The sequence below is a fragment of the Corythoichthys intestinalis genome, chromosome 13 (assembly GCF_030265065.1).
Source record: "Corythoichthys intestinalis isolate RoL2023-P3 chromosome 13, ASM3026506v1, whole genome shotgun sequence".
Lineage (NCBI taxonomy): Eukaryota > Metazoa > Chordata > Actinopteri > Syngnathiformes > Syngnathidae > Corythoichthys > Corythoichthys intestinalis.
Genome location: NC_080407.1, coordinates 25,839,605 through 25,858,132, shown reverse-complemented (window position 1 = coordinate 25,858,132; position 18,528 = coordinate 25,839,605). Strand labels below are relative to the sequence as shown.

At 40.2% G+C, this 18,528-nt stretch overlaps 1 protein-coding gene across 3 annotated transcripts in view; it reads left to right on the top strand.

Annotated features, from left to right (window-relative positions):
- LOC130928540 (gastrula zinc finger protein XlCGF57.1-like) overlaps positions 1-17,515 on the top strand; it is a 31,392-nt gene extending 13,877 nt beyond the window's left edge. For 2 of the 3 annotated variants that reach the window (XM_057855231.1, XM_057855230.1), the window contains one exon: positions 1,652-17,515. In XM_057855231.1, the coding sequence (XP_057711214.1) occupies positions 1,652-3,057 (1,406 nt within the window). In that variant the 3' untranslated portion in view covers positions 3,058-17,515. The remainder of the gene's footprint in view (positions 1-1,651) is intronic. The other variant, XR_009066698.1, reaches the window with a different exon arrangement.
- Positions 17,516-18,528: the final 1,013 nt, after the last annotated feature.

Sequence of the window (18,528 nt, the reverse complement as noted above, 5' to 3'; positions counted from 1 at the left end):
TGTGAAAATATATCAAAAAGGTGATATATTGTGATACTTTGCAGCCCAAAAGGTTATCAATATGCTCTCACCAAGAATCGAAATTTCGTTTTGATGATGATGAAGCTTTTTATTTCAAGCATGCACAAAGAAACAGAAATACAATATAACTCAGATAAGTAGTTAAGGTAGTTAGTTTGGTAGTACGTAGTTAGGGTATGTACATACATATAAGCAAAAATAGTATGTCATTATTTTTTATTGCAGATAATGACCGGAATAAAACATTTGGACAACATGCATCCATTTCTTGATTTATTGAAAACGATGTGTGAAGCAGGTCAATAAATCACAATTAATAAAATAATTAGAAAAATATTATTGAAAGTTGAGCATACAAGGAATGTGTTATAAGACAGCAGAGTTAAGGGAGCTTTTCCAAACTTTCACCCAACATCACGGAGACCCTCGGCGGCATCCAAACGGACTTTATCCCGGTGTCCTCGGTAATTCAAGCTTCAATAGCGTATCTTAAAGTTGCTGTGGTTAAAAAGCTCATAGTTGGATCTGGGGATCGAGCTGTCGGTCCGCTTTGAGGCGAGCCACCGCCTCCAGCCCCAGCTTTGTTCATCATGCCCCTACATGGTGTCAACCGGAAATACAACTAGCTAACGATAGCACCAACAAATTAAAAGTTAGTGCAGGCGTTCAATGTATTTCTTGTTGTTGTTTGTGCATCCATGAAAAAGACTAATGTTAAGAGTCTGTAACTGGCCTGTTGAGTGTTTTATATAAACTCATCGGCTGCCATTGACGATGCTAGTCATTAAATTCATTAAAAGTGGGAGAGCTGGCAAAGAATGTTAATTTTCGCCACCAACTTACAAACTGAAAACTTCACAGCAGAGGGATGAAAAGAGTCAAACGTTTGGACGTCTATTACCGTCAATGCAAGTGAACGAGTTAACTATCAATCAATGGGGAAAAAATGGGCTCCGTTACAGACTGTTCTGATAATCCAAAGTACAAAGTTGGTCAATTAAGATTTGTTGTCATTTTCAAACCTATGGGGAACAGCGACACGTCTTTATGCTATGTATTATTAGACAATGCAAATACAGTTTAAGGGGCGTGTTGCGTGATAAGAAATAAAAACTACGTGCACAACTATCAAATGTCACGCATTGTTAACATATGACGGGTACGATGGCACAGTTTCACGTTGTCGTCTCGTCAGACGTAAATTTGCAATTTTTTCGTCACGTTAAAGTAATCAAAGATGTTTTAGCTCGTCCTCGGGACGTCATAGCCATGAAAAAAAATCGTTGACGAAAACAACACTGTTTGATACCTGAAAGTACTTCCAAACCGCGGACATGTTGGCTGTGAGCCAGGCGTTTTTGCAAGACGGAGTCAGTTATTATGTTGCTTCTCGCCGTGTTTTAATGATATCATCACAATGGGACTAAGGCTCTTCACACGATTCAATGGTAAACTTTTGGTCTTCAAAACATTTACACCAAAATTGCATTTTTAGCTATTTTTGGCCGATAATTTTCGGCGCGGAATTTAAAGTCACTGTACTCATCTTCCCCAAGTTTTGCACAAAGAAAAGACTGGCCGATGACACAGATGTCAATAAATATATCGGTGGTTTTCTTGTTTCTTGCAGGTTTCAGAAAATATATTGGTGCTGAGACAGAATCTCCTGGCGTTAACGAGTATGTTGAGTTCCCCCAAATCAAAGAGGAGGAGGAGCCAGAGCCCTGTCAACAGAGGCAACTCCCAATCAAAAAGGAGGAGGGAGAGCTGCCATATGGTAAAGAGGAGGTAGAGGAGGAGCATATCACCAGGTTGACTAGTGAGCCCTTGAAGAGTGAAGATGGTCCGAGTGAGGCCGGCAGAGGGGCGAAGCCTCCAAGCAAGGGGAGTAGCAACAGCTCAACAGAAGGATTGCAAGCAGACATTGACATTGCTTCATCAGACAGAAATGGCGCCACATCACACTCACCTTACAATGATGATGGTCATAAGACATCTCACGGTGACGACAAAATCTGCAAATGCTCTCAGTGTGGGAAAACCCTTGCTACTAAGCAAAGTTGTCGAAGACATATGAGGATCCATACCGGTGAAAAACCTTATGTCTGCTCAGTTTGTGGAAAGAGTTTTGTTCATTCGGGAGACTTAACAATACACACAAGAACCCACACTGGCGAAAAACCTTTTTCCTGCTCAGTTTGTGATCAACGATTCGCTTGGAAGCAACACTTAAAACGACACACAAGAACCCACACTGGCGAAAAACCTTTTTCCTGTTCGATTTGTGATCAAAGATTTGGTTGGAAGCAACACTTAAAACAACACACAAGAACCCACACTGGCGAAAAACCTTTTTCTTGCTCCATATGTGATCAAAGATTTGCTCGGAAGCAACTCTTAAAACAACATACAGGAACACACACTGGCGAAAATACTTTTTCCTGCTCAGTTTGTGGTCAAAGATTCACTCAAAAAAATAGCTTGAAAATACACACAAGAATCCACACCGGAGAAAAACCTTTTCCCTGTCCGGTTTGTGATCAAAGATTTGCTCGAAAGCAACTTTTAAAACAACACACACAAACCCACACTGGCGAAAAACCTTTTTCGTGCTCAGTTTGTGGTCAAAGATTCCGTCTAAAACAACACATAACAACACATGCAAGAACCCACACTGGCGAAAAACCTTTTTCCTGCTCAGTTTGTGGTCAAAGATTCACAAAAAAAGTTACCTTGAAAATACACACAAGAATTCACACTGGAGAAAAACCTTTTTCCTGCTCAGTATGTGGGCAAAGATTCACTCAGCAGCAACACTTAAAAGAACATACAAAAACACACACTGGCGAAAAACCTTTTTCCTGCTCAGTTTGTGGTCAAGGATTTGCTCGTATAGAAACCTTAAAAAAACACAAAAGAACCCACACTGGCGAAAAACCTTTTTCCTGCTCAGTTTGTGATCAAAGATTTGCTCAGAAGCAAACCTTAAAACAACACACAAGAAGCCACACTGGTGAAAAACCTTTTTTCCCATAGACCCTACTCACCAATGTCACACAATGGCATGTCGCTGTATCCGGCCGCCATATTGTCCGTCATTGTTTATCCGTATTCTCAATGGTTTCAATTTGTCGTGCAATTTAAAGTGCAATTCATGGAAGCTCCGGTGCTTTCAGATGCTGTAAACTCATTGGATGCATTGCATTAAAGGCGTTATGTGGAAAAGCTTCAGTCTATCCATTCGCCAGATCCATATTTGATGCCGAATCGATATTTTTCGACCCGCTGTCTTCGCCGTCTCTGCATGACATCTGCTACCCTGATATCTACAACTATCTTGTCCACACAAAATCAGCTTATTCTCACGAAAGTTTGAAAAACTTTAAGAGCAGCACTCTAAGCAACATTACCACGTGTGACCCTTTACTTCCAATTTTCTAAAATGGCGATAATATAAAAAAAGTTGACTGCGATGGCCGACGCTTCAAGGATAGGTGGATATTGGACTATTTCTTCAATGAAATACGCAACAACTGTGTCTGCCTCATTTGCAATATATTTGTTTGAATATATTGTTCTACGTAAATCAGCCAAGGTAGCCCCCCTACATTTTTACCACACCAAATCTGTCCTCCTTTGCAAAAAGTTTGGACACCCCTGTTTAACTGATGATCCGTAATAGAGGCCAGCTTCTTTCACTTGCTACCAGCTAAATATTATTCAAAAAATAATGATGGTGGAAGAAATAAGCATCTTGAATTTGAAACCGTATGTTGTCGGCGATTAGCCTCGCAATGATCTTAATTGTGGTTGTCAGCCCAAAACCCTCTAAATATATATTAAATGCATCTTACCAGATATAAAATGACTACTACATAATCTGTGGTGATCGTTTGGTGCCCAGTTTTATCGTCGAATTGCAGCAGTCCATCTCGCTCTCCTATTCGGGTCTCTCGGAATACAGTAGAACTTCAAGTATCTCCGTCTATCTTCTCTGTTACTGCAACCAACCGCAACACATGCCTTCACCATTTTGATTATTAATGTTAACGAGCAGAAAAAAACGCCATAATAGGAGGAATTTACATAGCGTAATGTGTAAACACGACGAGCCTACGGACAATGGCGCGTAGATGTGAGTGGGGTCTATACAGTTTGTGGTCAAAGATTCACTCAAAAAAATAGCTTGAAAATACACACAAGAATCCACAATGTAGAAAAACATTTTTCCTGCTCAGTTTGTGGAAAATGTATTATTCAGTCGGAAGACTTAAAGTGCATGTGACACGAAAAAGCATGTTTATATCATAATACACGCGGTATTTTATGCTCCTGAATGATATGGACCGCTTGGATGTGTGTTGAAGCGATCGCTATATTTATTTAGTTTTTTGAAGCCCGCGCCATGAAAATGAGTGACTTCCGGCTTCAGTCTTGCATTGAGGAGGAGGGTGCTGTGACGTGTACGGATGAAGGCATCCTCTTCACTATACAGCGGTACTGTTGTGTATGAGGACTAAGGATTCAGCTGATTTTCCGGATTAATACGTTCATTTTTTGCACTACGCCAGCCAAATGGCTGCAGAAAAATCTTGCTGTATGAGGGAGAGGCGTATGCACCTTTTTGGGGTTTCAAAAGGCTCCCATTCCCATTGGATATTGGCCAAAACAAGCCCAACTACATACATACATACATCACATGTCCTGTCATAATTCCTTAGCTGTCACCTGAGGATTTTCGCCACCTTTCGCTTCAGGTATTGCACAGCAGTTGCAGATAAAGACACACGATAATATCGGCTACCGATAATTATCGGCCGATAATGGCAATTATGATGTCACACAGATAATACAGATAATAAAAAAATCAACCGATAATGCAATCCGGTAATTATATACTTGATTTAGCCTCCAAATGTGCGCAACCAAGCAGTTTTCTCCACTTCTTCACTGCCGCCTGCTCAACCCCTCCCCTCTCTGAAGCCCCTGTGGGAGGAGGGGTTTAGGAGTACGGCGTCATAGAGGAGGTGGTGTTACACATCAGTGTTGAGGCGCTCTCACTAGCGTGCGTTGCTTTTCCAGTGTGGCTCTCGCCATCTACAAAAACAGTTCCTCAAGGCCTAAAGAAAGCGTCCTCATTGAACACCACTAGCACTAACCCAGCAGCCATTTAAAACTGCATCACAATGATTTTTGGAACGAATATGAGGCTGCTGCTAGCACGAATGCTAAAGCTATTGTTAACAAATAAACTATAAAGGAAGCTACGGGGCTTGTGACAATACAGAGTCGCTGCGGTCCTCCCGGAGTCGGGGTGTTTGGGAATGCAGCCCAAAGCGAGTGGTAAACTCCCATCTATGGCTAAACACCTCACGAGATCGATAGTTGACAAGTAGCTCTCTTCCGACGGAGCCCGCTGGTCCGGCAGGCCGCCGCCTCGCCCTAGACGGGTAGAGCATGAGAGCAGAGCCATGCACCGAATGCGCCACAGCGAGCCGGCCGGGGCGGGCGGATATCCGGTACGAACTTAGCTGCCGCCGCCACTCCGATTCGAGACAGAGGCCTGGCGCGGGTGCTAATTTGGCAGCCGGGCGGACTGAAGGGCACAGGCGGGAGGAAATTCCCGAAATGACCCGATAGCCAAACCCCTGGATGAAAAAAATAATGCAGTTTATACGACCACGATTCTTCGTGAAAGACATGCCGATCACATCAGTTTTACCACGGACATTTACACAGGTGATGTCAACAAACCATATTTATCATGACGGCACAGTGGTTAGTTAAATTGTAACATGCACCAAACGACACAAAGAAGTCATCCAGTCAGTAATGCATTCAGTACGCTTTAAATTTATGACGTCTTAATCAGATCATTCTTCTTAAATCTAGTCAAATAATTTTCCCCATCTTGTTTGAGTGTTGAAGACTAGTTGAATGCGCCAGATTATTCCACTTACTTGAACTAAATATTGCAATTTGTTCTTATTAAGCCCAAACATCTAAAAAAAATAAGGTTTTTCACCTAAATCAAGAAAAAATTGCTTTCAAATCATGTTTTGAACCATACATATTCTTGAATAAAGAACATTTCTGACAAGGTTTTTTTTTTTTTTTTTTTTAGGATTATGTATAATAATTTATTGCTTAAAATAAGGCTGTTAATCTTATTTTCAGCTGGCCATTTTTCTTCAAGAAATCTGAGTGAAATATACTTGAAGTGCTGGCAGTTAATTTAACTTATTTCCAATAGATTTACACTGAAAACAAGGGACTTTAACTCGTCTTAAGGAGCTGTATTTTTGCTGTGTAGTAATGTTATACTTTAGGAATGGCATACTTTTAAAGCCATTTTTGTGCAATTTATGTATTTACTCTGTAAGTAATTGTTGCCAAAAGTTTACCATTACACAATGTCAGACAATCTATCTTTATTTTAGATGTTGGAATTTACTACTACTACTACTTGTTCACATTTGATGTTGAAAAAAAAGAGCAATATTATTTTTGCACAGCAATATTTTCTCTTGGGTAAACTTTAAAATTTTACATAAATTTTTAATAAAATTATCGGCTTGACATTATCGGTTATCGGTTGGAACGAGGAGGAAATTATCGGTTATCGGTATCGGCTGAAAAATGCATTATCGTGCATCACTAGTTGCAGACAGTAACCTCTTTCTACCACGCCCAGGCAGCGTTTCCACTGTGCATTTAGCTTTAAACTTGCAGACAAGGCTCCCAATTGTATCTTGAAATTTTAATCCTTTTGCTGTCTTTTTATATCAATATCCTTGCCTATGAAGTGAAATGACCTCCTCTCTGAACTTTTTTGGCCATTCCTTGGACTTCATCATGTTGTAAATATGTCATTAACTGCCAAGAAGAGCTATGTGTCGCAGTCCTTTTAAATCTGCTTAATTGCTGCTCCTTAGGGTTCCATTCACATCAGCTGTTTGACAACACCTGATGGAAACCTTTTGTTCTTAAAAGTGGTGGACTTCGGGGGGTTGAATAATTTTGTCAATGAGGTAATCACAGAAAGACCATTAATTGGAATAGTCCCAGTAATATTTTTGTTATTTCAGCTGTATTTGTGTAGTTGACATTTCATTATTTGATGTGATTATAAACAAGATGAAAAATGAACGTAAAACTTGAGAAAACACTTATCCACTTGGGGGGTTGAATAATTTTGAACACTCTCTGGGAACACATCACAGGCAGTACAGTTCCGTAGTATTCTGTGCAAAGTGTTCAGGGATTCCCCGATATACAAGAAGTTGTGGTGCCCCGCCACTCCTGGCAGATGACATTTTTAAAAATTATTTAATTTTTTTTAAGGCCGTCCCAAACTAGCGGCAGCCGAATGTGAAGAGTTCAGTGGCAGCGGCAACAATTGTATATTGTAATGTCCGTAACTATCGAGGCCCCCTTAAGAGACGATAGTACTGGGGAGCTGTGGCGCAGGGGGAAGCGATTAGGAAGAATGGTAAATGGTGTTATACTTGTATAGCGCTTTCCTACCTTTCAAGGCACTCAAAGCGCTTTACACTACATTGCCATCTACCTACTGGTGACACCAGTGTTGTTAATCTTACTGAAAAAAAGTAATTAATTATAGTTACAAATTACTTCTCCCAAAAAGTAATTGCGTTAGTAACTCAATTACCTGAATGTAAGAGTAATTAGTTACTTGGCAAAGTAATTGGTGATAATTACTTTTTTTTTTCATTTTTCCTCAATTAAAAAAAAAAAAAAAAAAAAAACATTGGCCACACTATGTGAAGTTTTTTGTGAAGGTTTTTGGTACAATTGGCCCGAGCCCAATTCTTTACCCTAATTTACTCTTTACCCTGAATCAACTGTTAAAAGTTGTTAGAATTGCTCCCATTATTGCATTAGTACCCTTCTCTCTACTTTCGACATATGAAAGTTTTAAAACTGTTTCATCATTTAAAGATAGATTCAAGTCAAGATTTTGCCGATTTAGAAGTATTTTATATAAAAAGTTACTTAGGTTCGCTAGGAAGGTTCTCTACAACAGAGCCGTCCTAAAAAGTCTACTGCTTCAAGATGGCGGCTGTCTACTAACGCATTTAGTGCCATGTCTGTCATTTTGCATCTAGTTATATCTATATACAGTACATGTGATATCTACCATGTCTACCATATCTACCATAACATGCGGGCGTAGTTTGCAGGTTATCGGCTACAACATGTATTATTGGAGCTACCTAGCATCGCGTTTGCTCGGCGTCACAACTTTCTTGCCTCCTCCACACTCCTGCTCTGCTCTGTCGACTCGGTGAGTCCGTCTCCCTCAGACTTTTCGACCAATATAGTAACGCATAGTAACGCATGCCTTTCCGTCCTCAGTAACGGTAACGGCGTTGCCAAGATGAGAAAAGTAATTAATTAGATTACCCACTACAGAAAAAAATAACGCCGTTAGTAACGCCGTTATATTGTAACGCCGTTATTAACAACACTGGGTGACACAGCACCAGGAGCAATGTGGGGTTCAGTATCTTGCTCAAGGATACTTAGGCGAGTTCATCAGGGTGGAGAATCGAACTCACAACCTCTGGGTTGGGTTCGTGGGTGAGCCAATAGACCCCAATCGCATGACGTCACAACTCCGCCCCCCTGACTTGATCCGCCATATTGTCCATCAGCTCGTCGTGTTTACGCATTACCGCTACGTGAATTACTCCTATTATGGCGTGTTTTTCTGCTCGTTAAAATTAATAATCAAAATGGTGAAGGCGTGTGTGGCAGTCTGTTGCAGTAACAGAAGATAGACGGAGAGACTTGAAGTTCTACCGTATTCCGAGACCCGGAGAGGAGAGCGAGATGGACTGCTGCAATTCGACGAGAAAACTGGGCACCAAATGATCACCACAGATTATGTAGTAGTCATTTTATATCTGGTAAGATGCATTTAATATATATTTAGAGGGTTATGGGCTGACAACCACAATTTAGATCATTGCGAGGCTAATCGCCGACAACATACAGTTTCAAATTCAAGATGCTTATTTCTTCCACCAGCATTATTTTTTGAATAATATTTAGCTGGTAACAAGTGAAAGAAGCTGGCCTCGTCTACGGATCATCAGTTAAACAGGGGTGTCCAAACTTTTTGCAAAGAGGGCCAGATTTGGTGTGGTAAAAATGTGGGGGGCTACCTTGGCTGATTTACGTAGAACAATATATTTCAACAAATTTTAGCAAGCCCTTCTGTGTGTCACATTTGCTTTATTATTATTTTTTTAATTCATAATTTCAACAATCTCGCCTTTGTCGCGTTCTTTCGACACTCGGGCTCTTGTGAAATACTGCTGCTGTGAAATTAAACTAGCTTCAAGTTGCTTTCATTTATCGCTGTGTATCTTTCCTGTAATGTCGTACATGTCAGCGTGTCTTGTTTGGTAATATCGCGTCACATCGAACTCTTTGAAAACAGCGACTGTCTCTTTGCAAATGAGGCAGACACAGTTGTTGCGTATTTTATTGAAGAAATAGTCCAATATCCACCGATCCTTGAAGCGTTGGCCATCGCAGTCAACTTTTTTTTTTTTTATTGATTGTCGCCATTTTAGAACATTGGAAGTAAAGGGTCACACGGGGTAATATTGCTTAGAGTGCTGCTCTTAAAGTTTTTCAAAGTTGCGTGAGAATAGGCTGAGTTTCTGTGGACAAGATACTTGTAGATATCAGGTAGAGCAGGGCGGTAAACCGAAAATTTACCGGTACCGAAATTCTTTACGATGACCGACGTCATTTTGACCATGACGGTAAATTCGGTAATTTAATAAAACAAAAAAATATAGTCTTTTCATCCCGCTTTGACTCTGTGTTGTTCAGCTATGTTCATTCCCCTTTAAGAAAGCAGACAGTGTGCTTACGTATGGAATCACGTGGTTATCAGGAAGCCAAACAAAACGACCCCCGGTATGCTAACGCTAGCGGCTAACGCTACAAGCAAACGTGATGGAGTGTTGCTTAAGGGAGGTTCGCCAAACTTTCACCCGACATTAGACTCTTGGCGGCACCCAGACGGACTTTCATCCGTTGTCCTCCCTTGTTCTCACGATTTCCAAAGAGGGTGCTTTCAATGCGTTCTACTGGTAGCCAAGCCACAGGCTAACGCTAGTGGCTAACACTAGCGGTTAATGCTACAAATGAACGTGATGGAGTCGGATAGCGGCTCTAAACTAGTTGAAACAGCTGAACTTAATGAGTGGATTGGTCTCTGACTGCATCTAGCAATTATGCTGCGTTCCAGAAAAGTGGGATGTTGGACTTTTCCGACCTCCGAGTTGGAAAATATCATTGGAACGCCACTCGAACTGGTAGGTCCAAGTCGCGAAGTCGGAGAAAAAATAACTACCCGGACTTCCAAGTTGTTTAAATCTGACGTCACTGGACAAATTGGCGCTCATAAAAACGTATTGAATGATAACACAATAATGAAGTAAATCAAGTTTATTTGAGACGCCATGTATTTTTTTCTCATACAGTGAATTATCTTTGTTGTGCTATGTTTTTATATTGACGATCAGCAAAGGATGTAACTAAAAAAAGGCAGTTTACAGTGTGGGCTATAACGCAGCCATCGTTTTTCCTCTAATATTTGATCGCTTATAGGAAGGCAGGTTCGCTGGAGGTCAAAATGTATTTGGATGGCCAAAATAAAAAACACCTCGTCGCGATCAGCCATCTTTGTTGTTTGCATTTGCTTGGAACGCTTTGAGATCGGAACTGATACCATCCGAGTGGGATAAATCCGACTTCCCACTTCTCTGGAATGCAGCATTAGTTTATCACGTTATTGTGTATCTCTTGTCTGTGTGTGATTTCTCTGATAGCTTTTGTGATGGTAAAGCATTCAGCATAAAGTACAATCTAACAGTGAAAATTGTAACTGTTTAATGGCCCCAGCTATTTTTCTGTATGTGCTTAATTCTGTCATTAGATCAATGCAGCTTTAATATGTGTGTGTGTATGTATTACAAAATGCACTGGGAAAAAAAAAACCTGAAACCTTGCAGTAAACACTTGTGTTGAGTAATTATGTCACAGCAGCCATTAACAGTAACTTGTCTTTTTGAAGTGTACTGTTCAAGCTGTAAGTAATTTGTGTTACAATGACATGTTTGCACAGGCATATTGGTTTTGGCAATGTACATTGTTCAAGCCATACAAGCTGTTTTAAATGTTCATACTTGAATTCAAATTGTTTACAATAAATTTTTGTATACTTAATGTTTAGACTGCATGTGCAATTGTTAAATATATTAAATTGAAAGCTGGTAAATAAATCAACAAGAAACGGTTAATCTGTATTTCATGCATTGATTCAGATTTTCAAATTATATACAGTCTGCTTGGGTGAATTTATCGTCATTTATCGTTATCGAGGTAAATCTGCTCAATTTTTCGTGATACGTGCTTAAGGCCATATCGCCCAGCCCTAATATCAGGGTAGCAGATGTCAGGCAGAGACGGCGAAGACAGCGGGTCGAAAAATATCGATTTAGGCATCAAATATGGATCTGGCGAATGGATCGACCGAAGCTTTTCCACATAACGCCTTTTATGCAACACATCCAATGAGTTTACAGCGTCTGAAAGCACCGGGGCTTCCATGAATTGCACTATAAATTTCACGATAAATTGAGACCATTGAGAATACGGACACACAATGACGGACAATATGGCGGCACAATACAGCGACATGTCATCGTGTGACGTTGGTGAGTGGGGTCTATTCTAATAGCTGTGTAAAGAGTTTTACTAGATTTGGTGAGAAGGTGAATAGTTTTTTTTCGTTGTTCGTGAACTAAATTTCCACACAAAAACACATCGAGGTACTATTAACTTAGCAAGGAGCTCCCAGAGCTCGCGAAATTTGAAAAAAAAAAAAAAGCGCATTTATCAAAGTTTCGTCAGCCGTAATTGCGTATATCCGTCAGCCGAACCCGTCTGATAGTAAAGATAAGTACACCTGCCCCTCGTTGTCAAAGTTGGTGCGCCGGTGTTGTGCCAAAAATAGCCACTCCGCGTGAAATGTCCCCCCTGACGGGTGTGCCCACGCGTCACTCATACAAATAGCTTTTTCTTACCAATCGATGGACACAGAAACGACTTTCTTGTACCGTGAATATGTATCATTTTACTGTGACCGGCGCTCTGAAAATAGAGCAAGGCTTTATTTTGGGTCCCGCCTCACCGTGCAAATTCAGTCAAACTTTGCTTTCCTTCCAAGACGGCCGTCCTCCGCTCACTTTCGCCGAAAAGTCCGATCCAAACTATTGTAATGCCCCAGATATGAGGAAGAAGGAGAGAAGTCTGTATTGGCTTACCAACTTTATTGTGGGAACAATAATAAAGAAAAACAATAACAAAATAACAGCGGCCACGACACAGCCACGACATGCGACCGCTATCTCTCTCTCGCTGTCTTGCTCGTTCTTCTTTTGCCACTCGTTCCTCTTGCGTCACAGCTCCCCAGTTCGGTCGTCTCTTAAGGGAGCCCCGCATAGTTACGAACATTATAATACACAATGAATAGGCCGCTCGTTTGAAACGGCCTTAAAAAAAAAAATAAATAAATAAATAAATAAAATACATCTCATTTGCCAGGCGTGGCGGCTTTTATTTTGGTGTGGCGGTGCACCACAATCTGTAGGGGATACCCTGAAAGCCAAAAAAGCGCACCAGTGTGTTATTTCATTGACTTATTTCAAAGAAACAAAGGAGGGTACACTCTTGTGTCCTGTCTCTTAAGTGCCGAGCTTGGCTGCACGTCGGCCGTGAATAAACACCTAAAGCACCGTCACCCAGTTTGTAAGTTGAGCCAACTAACTAACGACATGTTTTATTGAAGTTGCTAAGCCTGTCGCGATATGCAAGGAGTCCATTTATCGCACGGCAAATAAAATGAGGGCGGTAATTTTCACGGCTGCGTTTTATCGCTGCGCGCATGCGTGCATACATTGGTGCGTGCGTGCTGATGGCATATGCGACTCCTTTCTCTTATCAACACGCTGTAGAATTAAAGTTCAGACATACAAAATAAGAAAACACCTCTATATTAAACACTCTAACGTTAGCACTGCTACACTGAGGTAAATGGGGGGAAAAAAGGCAACCTACTTTAGCCAGCTATAAAACATTGGCAGTCGTCTCGTGAAAGCAAACTTGCAGTTAAAAAGTGACATTTCAAACATGAAAAATCACTGGTTAACAGCATTTGCAAACAAAAAAATAAAAAAATAAAAAAAAGTAAATTATATTACTGACACAACATGCAATGACAAAAAGTGCTTTTTTTGCGGAGTGTAAAGCTGAAGTTAGCTGTTTAGCGAATGTACTTCTGGTGAACATTTCAAAATAAAAGCATGTCATGTTCGTCATATAAATAACGATTTCTGGAGTTAATCCAACATACTTCAGAATGGCGTACCGCAAGCAACACGTCACTTCCGCTCATTAATATTCATCAAATTAGCTACTGTTGCTAAGTAGGGACAAGCCGCCGTTTGTCCCTAATAGGAAATGAATGGAAATCGTGTACGAAGGAGATGTTTACGGAGCTAAACCTACCAATTCTCTGCCTGGTGCCAGTTTCACTGGCAAAGATGTGGAAGAACACAAAAATGTTCCGGTAAAGAGATGGCTTGAGTGTCGAAGGCTGAAAAAGACGGAAAAAAAACAAGCCGACCTAAGCATGGCCTTAGCTTTTTTATTGACGCGACTGACAATGACATTCTCCTGTTTCAACAAGCTATCCTTTACCATCAGCCCTGTCTTTCTTATATATCCTCTGGTTGTCCTACGTCTCTGACTGTTCTTGGGGGTAATTTAGTTAGCTTTGTGTAGCGATCGCAAATGCTACTTAGTGACAGCCAACGAACACTTTTAATTTTTTCATTGATAACAAATCTTAATTCTATAATTTATTTACACTTCCCCCTTACTAAAGTTGTTTCAAATATATATGTATATATATATATATATATGTATATATATATACACTCACCATCCACTTTATTAGGTACACCATGCTAGTAACGGGTTGGACCCCCTTTTGCCTTTAGAACTGCCTCAATTCTTCGTGGCATAGATTCAACAAGGTGCTGGAAGCATTCCTAGGAGAGTTTGGTCCATATTGACATGATGGCATCACACAGTTGGTGCAGATTTGTCGGCTGCACATCCATGATGTGAATCTCCCGTTCCACCACATCCCAAAGATGCTCTATTGGATTGAGATCTGGTGACTGTGGAGGCCATCTGAGTACAGTGAACTCATTGTCATGTTCAAGAAACCAGTCTGAGATGATTCCAGCTTTATGACATGGCGCATTATCCTGCTGAAAGTAGCCATCAGAAGTTGGGTACATTGTGGCCATAAAGGAAGGGACATGGTCAGCAACAATACTCAGGTAGGCTGTGGCGTTCCAACGATGCTCAATTGGTACCAAGGGGCCCAAAGAGTGCCAAGAAAATATTCCCCACACCATTACACCACCACCAGCCTGAACCGTTGTTACAAGGCAGGATGGATCCATGCTTTGATGTTGTTGACGCCAAATTCTGACCCTACCATCCGAATGTCACAGCAGAAATCGAGACTCATCAGACCAGGCAACGTTTTTCCAATCTTCTATTGTCCAATTCTGATGAGCTTGTGCAAATTGTAGCCTCAGTTTCCTGTTCTTAGCTGAAAGGAGTGTCACCCGGCGTGGTCTTCTTAGGCTGTATTGGCTGAGCAAAAATTGTGTTTGTTCGTTCCACTGAAATGGATCTACATGACCGCTGCATTGTAATTTACATACGTTGCTAATTAGTACCAAAAAAAAGTTGTACTCACGGTTTCCAGTCATTTTTTAGTAATTAGCGTTTTTGTGTCGGTCTTTTTTTCCCCCGTGGCGCAGTGATATTGATACGGCGGAGTCATATCGTCAGTGTGTGAAGCCATTTTAGGTCACGTGCACCAATAGGAGACGAGGATTGTTGCTATGGGTTTGGAAAACAAACAACATGGCGGCGACCATGTCAAACTACGACACGAGCGAAGATGAACAAAAGATAAGAAAACCGCATTCGAAATTTAGTCAAAAGGCATCGAAACTATGCTATATGCATCTCTCAACTGTCCAAGGGCGAAAAAGGGCAGGAATTTGGAAAAAACATGCAGAGCCGCGTGGTTGCGTCAGACAATGGCTTTCTCCCCAGGCTCCGTCGAAGGATATTGCTGAAAATGCGTCGACTGGGATTTTTAACGACATTCACTACAGGTAAGCCACACGCACGCCTTTGCTACAAGGTTAATTGTTATTAACCTATGCTCACAAAAATCTTATTTAAACTAGTGTTGTAACGATACCATTTTTTATCCCAGATATCAATACCACTTTGTTATAAAATGTATGTACAGTGTATAGAAAGTGAATCCAGTAGAACTTTTTATTGCATACCTGTTATGGGTGACAATGGTTAAATAAACCTTTTGGCTCAAGAACATCAAGCTGTAGTCAATAAAAGCCCTGATACTGACGTGGCAGTGATTGCTGTAAGTCTGCAGATAGATCTACAGTGTAAATTGCATTTTTTCACAGGAGGAGGCAACAGAACGAGGACTGACGTCTCTGAGGTCTCTGCAGCTCCTGGCACTAGTGTGTGTTTAGCACTCATTGGCATCCATACATTCACAGGTTGTGACTCTGCTTGTGCCTTTCATGGCAAAGGCAAAAAAAAAATTCTTTTGCACGTCATAAAAAAAGAGTACCTGACTGGGTTTGCAAAGCTGGGCAGCAGTTTTAAACTTGACCTACAAACATTTAACACATTGTGGAAATACGTGTGCCACCTGTTTGGCCAGTTATATGCCAAATGCAGATCTTTCTGTATGGCCTCGTCAATCTTGCCAGAACATTCTATTCCCCCCAAAACTGATGCTCTGTACCAACATTGCAGGACAGCAAACTATCAAACAGCAATTATGAAACGTTGTCTGACAGGTAAAATGTGTGCCCCTTCACCCATTGGGAATGGGTGGGACATTGAGGATGGGCAGTTGGCAGTGACATGGATGACTAAAAATCATGCCCCTGATACTGTTTTGCAAGTAGTCAACTGTAGTTGAAAGGCAACCAATTGTGTCACGGGAAGATGTTCCTATATGTCTGCAAAACTTTCTTGTACTGATTTATATCGGTGCCAAGCATGCGAGAATGTTTCCAAAGAAACAGAAGACACTTGGATGGGCTGATGACTTTGATGAAAGCGATTTTCAGGAGTAATGTTGTCATGTACAGTTTTACTATTTTTTATTTCTATATATATTTTTTTTAAATTCGTTTTTCAATATTTGTATGTGTATTTTTATAGTATGAGACACTTCCATGTTTAAATAAATGTTGTGTACCAACAGTACCATACTTGAATGATTCCAACCTTTTGTGTATATACAGTGTGATTAAAAAAGGCTGTGCCAAAATCATAATGCCAAGTCAAAAACAAAAAACATTAAAAAAAAAACTCTACCTTGGACAGATGTAGGAAGTAACTATGTTCAATTTCATGTTTTCATAGTATTCAAATATGGCCATCACCAGCAGCATGGACAACATCCAAGTTGACATGAGAATTCCTCCCTCCCGCGTTGATATAGTCTGTTATTCGATCTTTCATGTCATCAATATTTGCTGGAAGTGGTGGAACATACACTTAGTGTATAACCAGTGTTGTTAATAACGGCGTTACAATATAACGGCGTTACTAACGGCGTTATTTTTTTCAGTAGTGGGTAATCTAATTAATTACTTTTCTCATCTTGGCAACGCCGTTACCGTTACTGAGGACGGAAAGGCATGCGTTACTATGCGTTACTATATTGGTCGAAAAGTCTGAGGGAGACGGACTCACCGAGACGACAGAGCAGAGCAGGAGTGGGGAGAGGGAAGAAAGTTGTGACGCCGAGCAGACGCGATGCTAGGTAGCTCCAAAAATACATGTTGTAGCCGATAGCCTACAAACTACGCCCGCGTGTTATGGTAGATATGGTAGACATGGTAGATACCACATGTACTGTATATAGATATAACTAGATGCAAAATGACAGACATGGCACTAAATGCGTTAGTAGACAGCCGCCATCTTGAAGCAGTAGACTTTTTAGGACTGCTCTGTTGTAGAGAACCTTCCTAGCGAACCTAAGTAACTTTTTATATAAAATACTTCTAAATCGGCAAAATCTTGACTTGAATCTATCTTTAAATGATGAAACAGTTTTAAAACTTTCATATGTCGAAAGTAGAGAGAAGGGAACTAATGCAATAATGGGAGCAATTCTAACAACTTTTAACAGTTGATCCAGGGTAAAGAGTAAATTAGGGTAAAGAATTGGGCTCGGGCCAATTGTACCAAAAACCTTCACAAAAAACTTCACATAGTGTGGCCAATGTTTTTTTTTTTTTTTTTTTTTTTTTTTTTTGAGGGGAAAAAAAAAAAGTAATTATCACCAATTACTTTGCCAAGTAACTAATTACTCTTACATTCAGGTAATTGAGTTACTAACGCAATTACTTTTTGGGAGAAGTAATTTGTAACTATAATTAATTACTTTTTTTCAGTAAGATTAACAACACTGTGTATAACATACGATATGTGCCATAAAGATGGATAATGAACTTTGTCTTTAACATACCAACACATCCAGCAAGTACTGATGATGTGAAATATCGAACAACAGTTGCAATCAAGACAATAACTGCGACATGCACAAGTTTGAGAGGAATTCTCATCGTGGCTTGATTTTGTCCATGCTGCTGGGTGTGCTTACATTTGAGCACTTGTGAAACATGAAATAAAACTTGGAAGTTATCTTCAACACGTGTCCATCACTTCTTTTGTGATATCTTTAATTTTTTAAGTATCACCTTATGATTTTGGCACATTATTTTTTGATCACCCTATAATTTTTTGTCTTATTTCATTTTTGCCGTGATTCACATTTAGGAGGGTGTGGTAGCAATTCGGTTGATTTTCAGCCATTTATGATCATGGTGTGCATTTTTTTATTTTATATATTTCATTGCATAGTAGGTTGTGATATTTTTAATATATGATACATAAGCCTTTAGCTTAATTCAATATATATTTCATTGTCCTGGGTGCAAATCATTAATGTTGAAGTGTTTCCTTCAAGAAATTAGCTACATCTGCTTTTGATTTCCTTTCGTTTGATTTCATTTACATGAATTCACCTACGTGTATACTAAGGCACCAATACTTGTTTCAAATGTTTGGTAGATGTGTTTATGACATTTGATAAAGATTTTGTGTTGCCAGAATTAATATAACACTTAAAACAAGCAAAAACAGCAACACTAGATCTGTATTTTTGTGTATTCACATCAAGATACATTTCTGGCTGGTGACTAAGTTAGAAGGGTATTGGCTTAGAAAAAATGCATTGAACGCATAGATCCA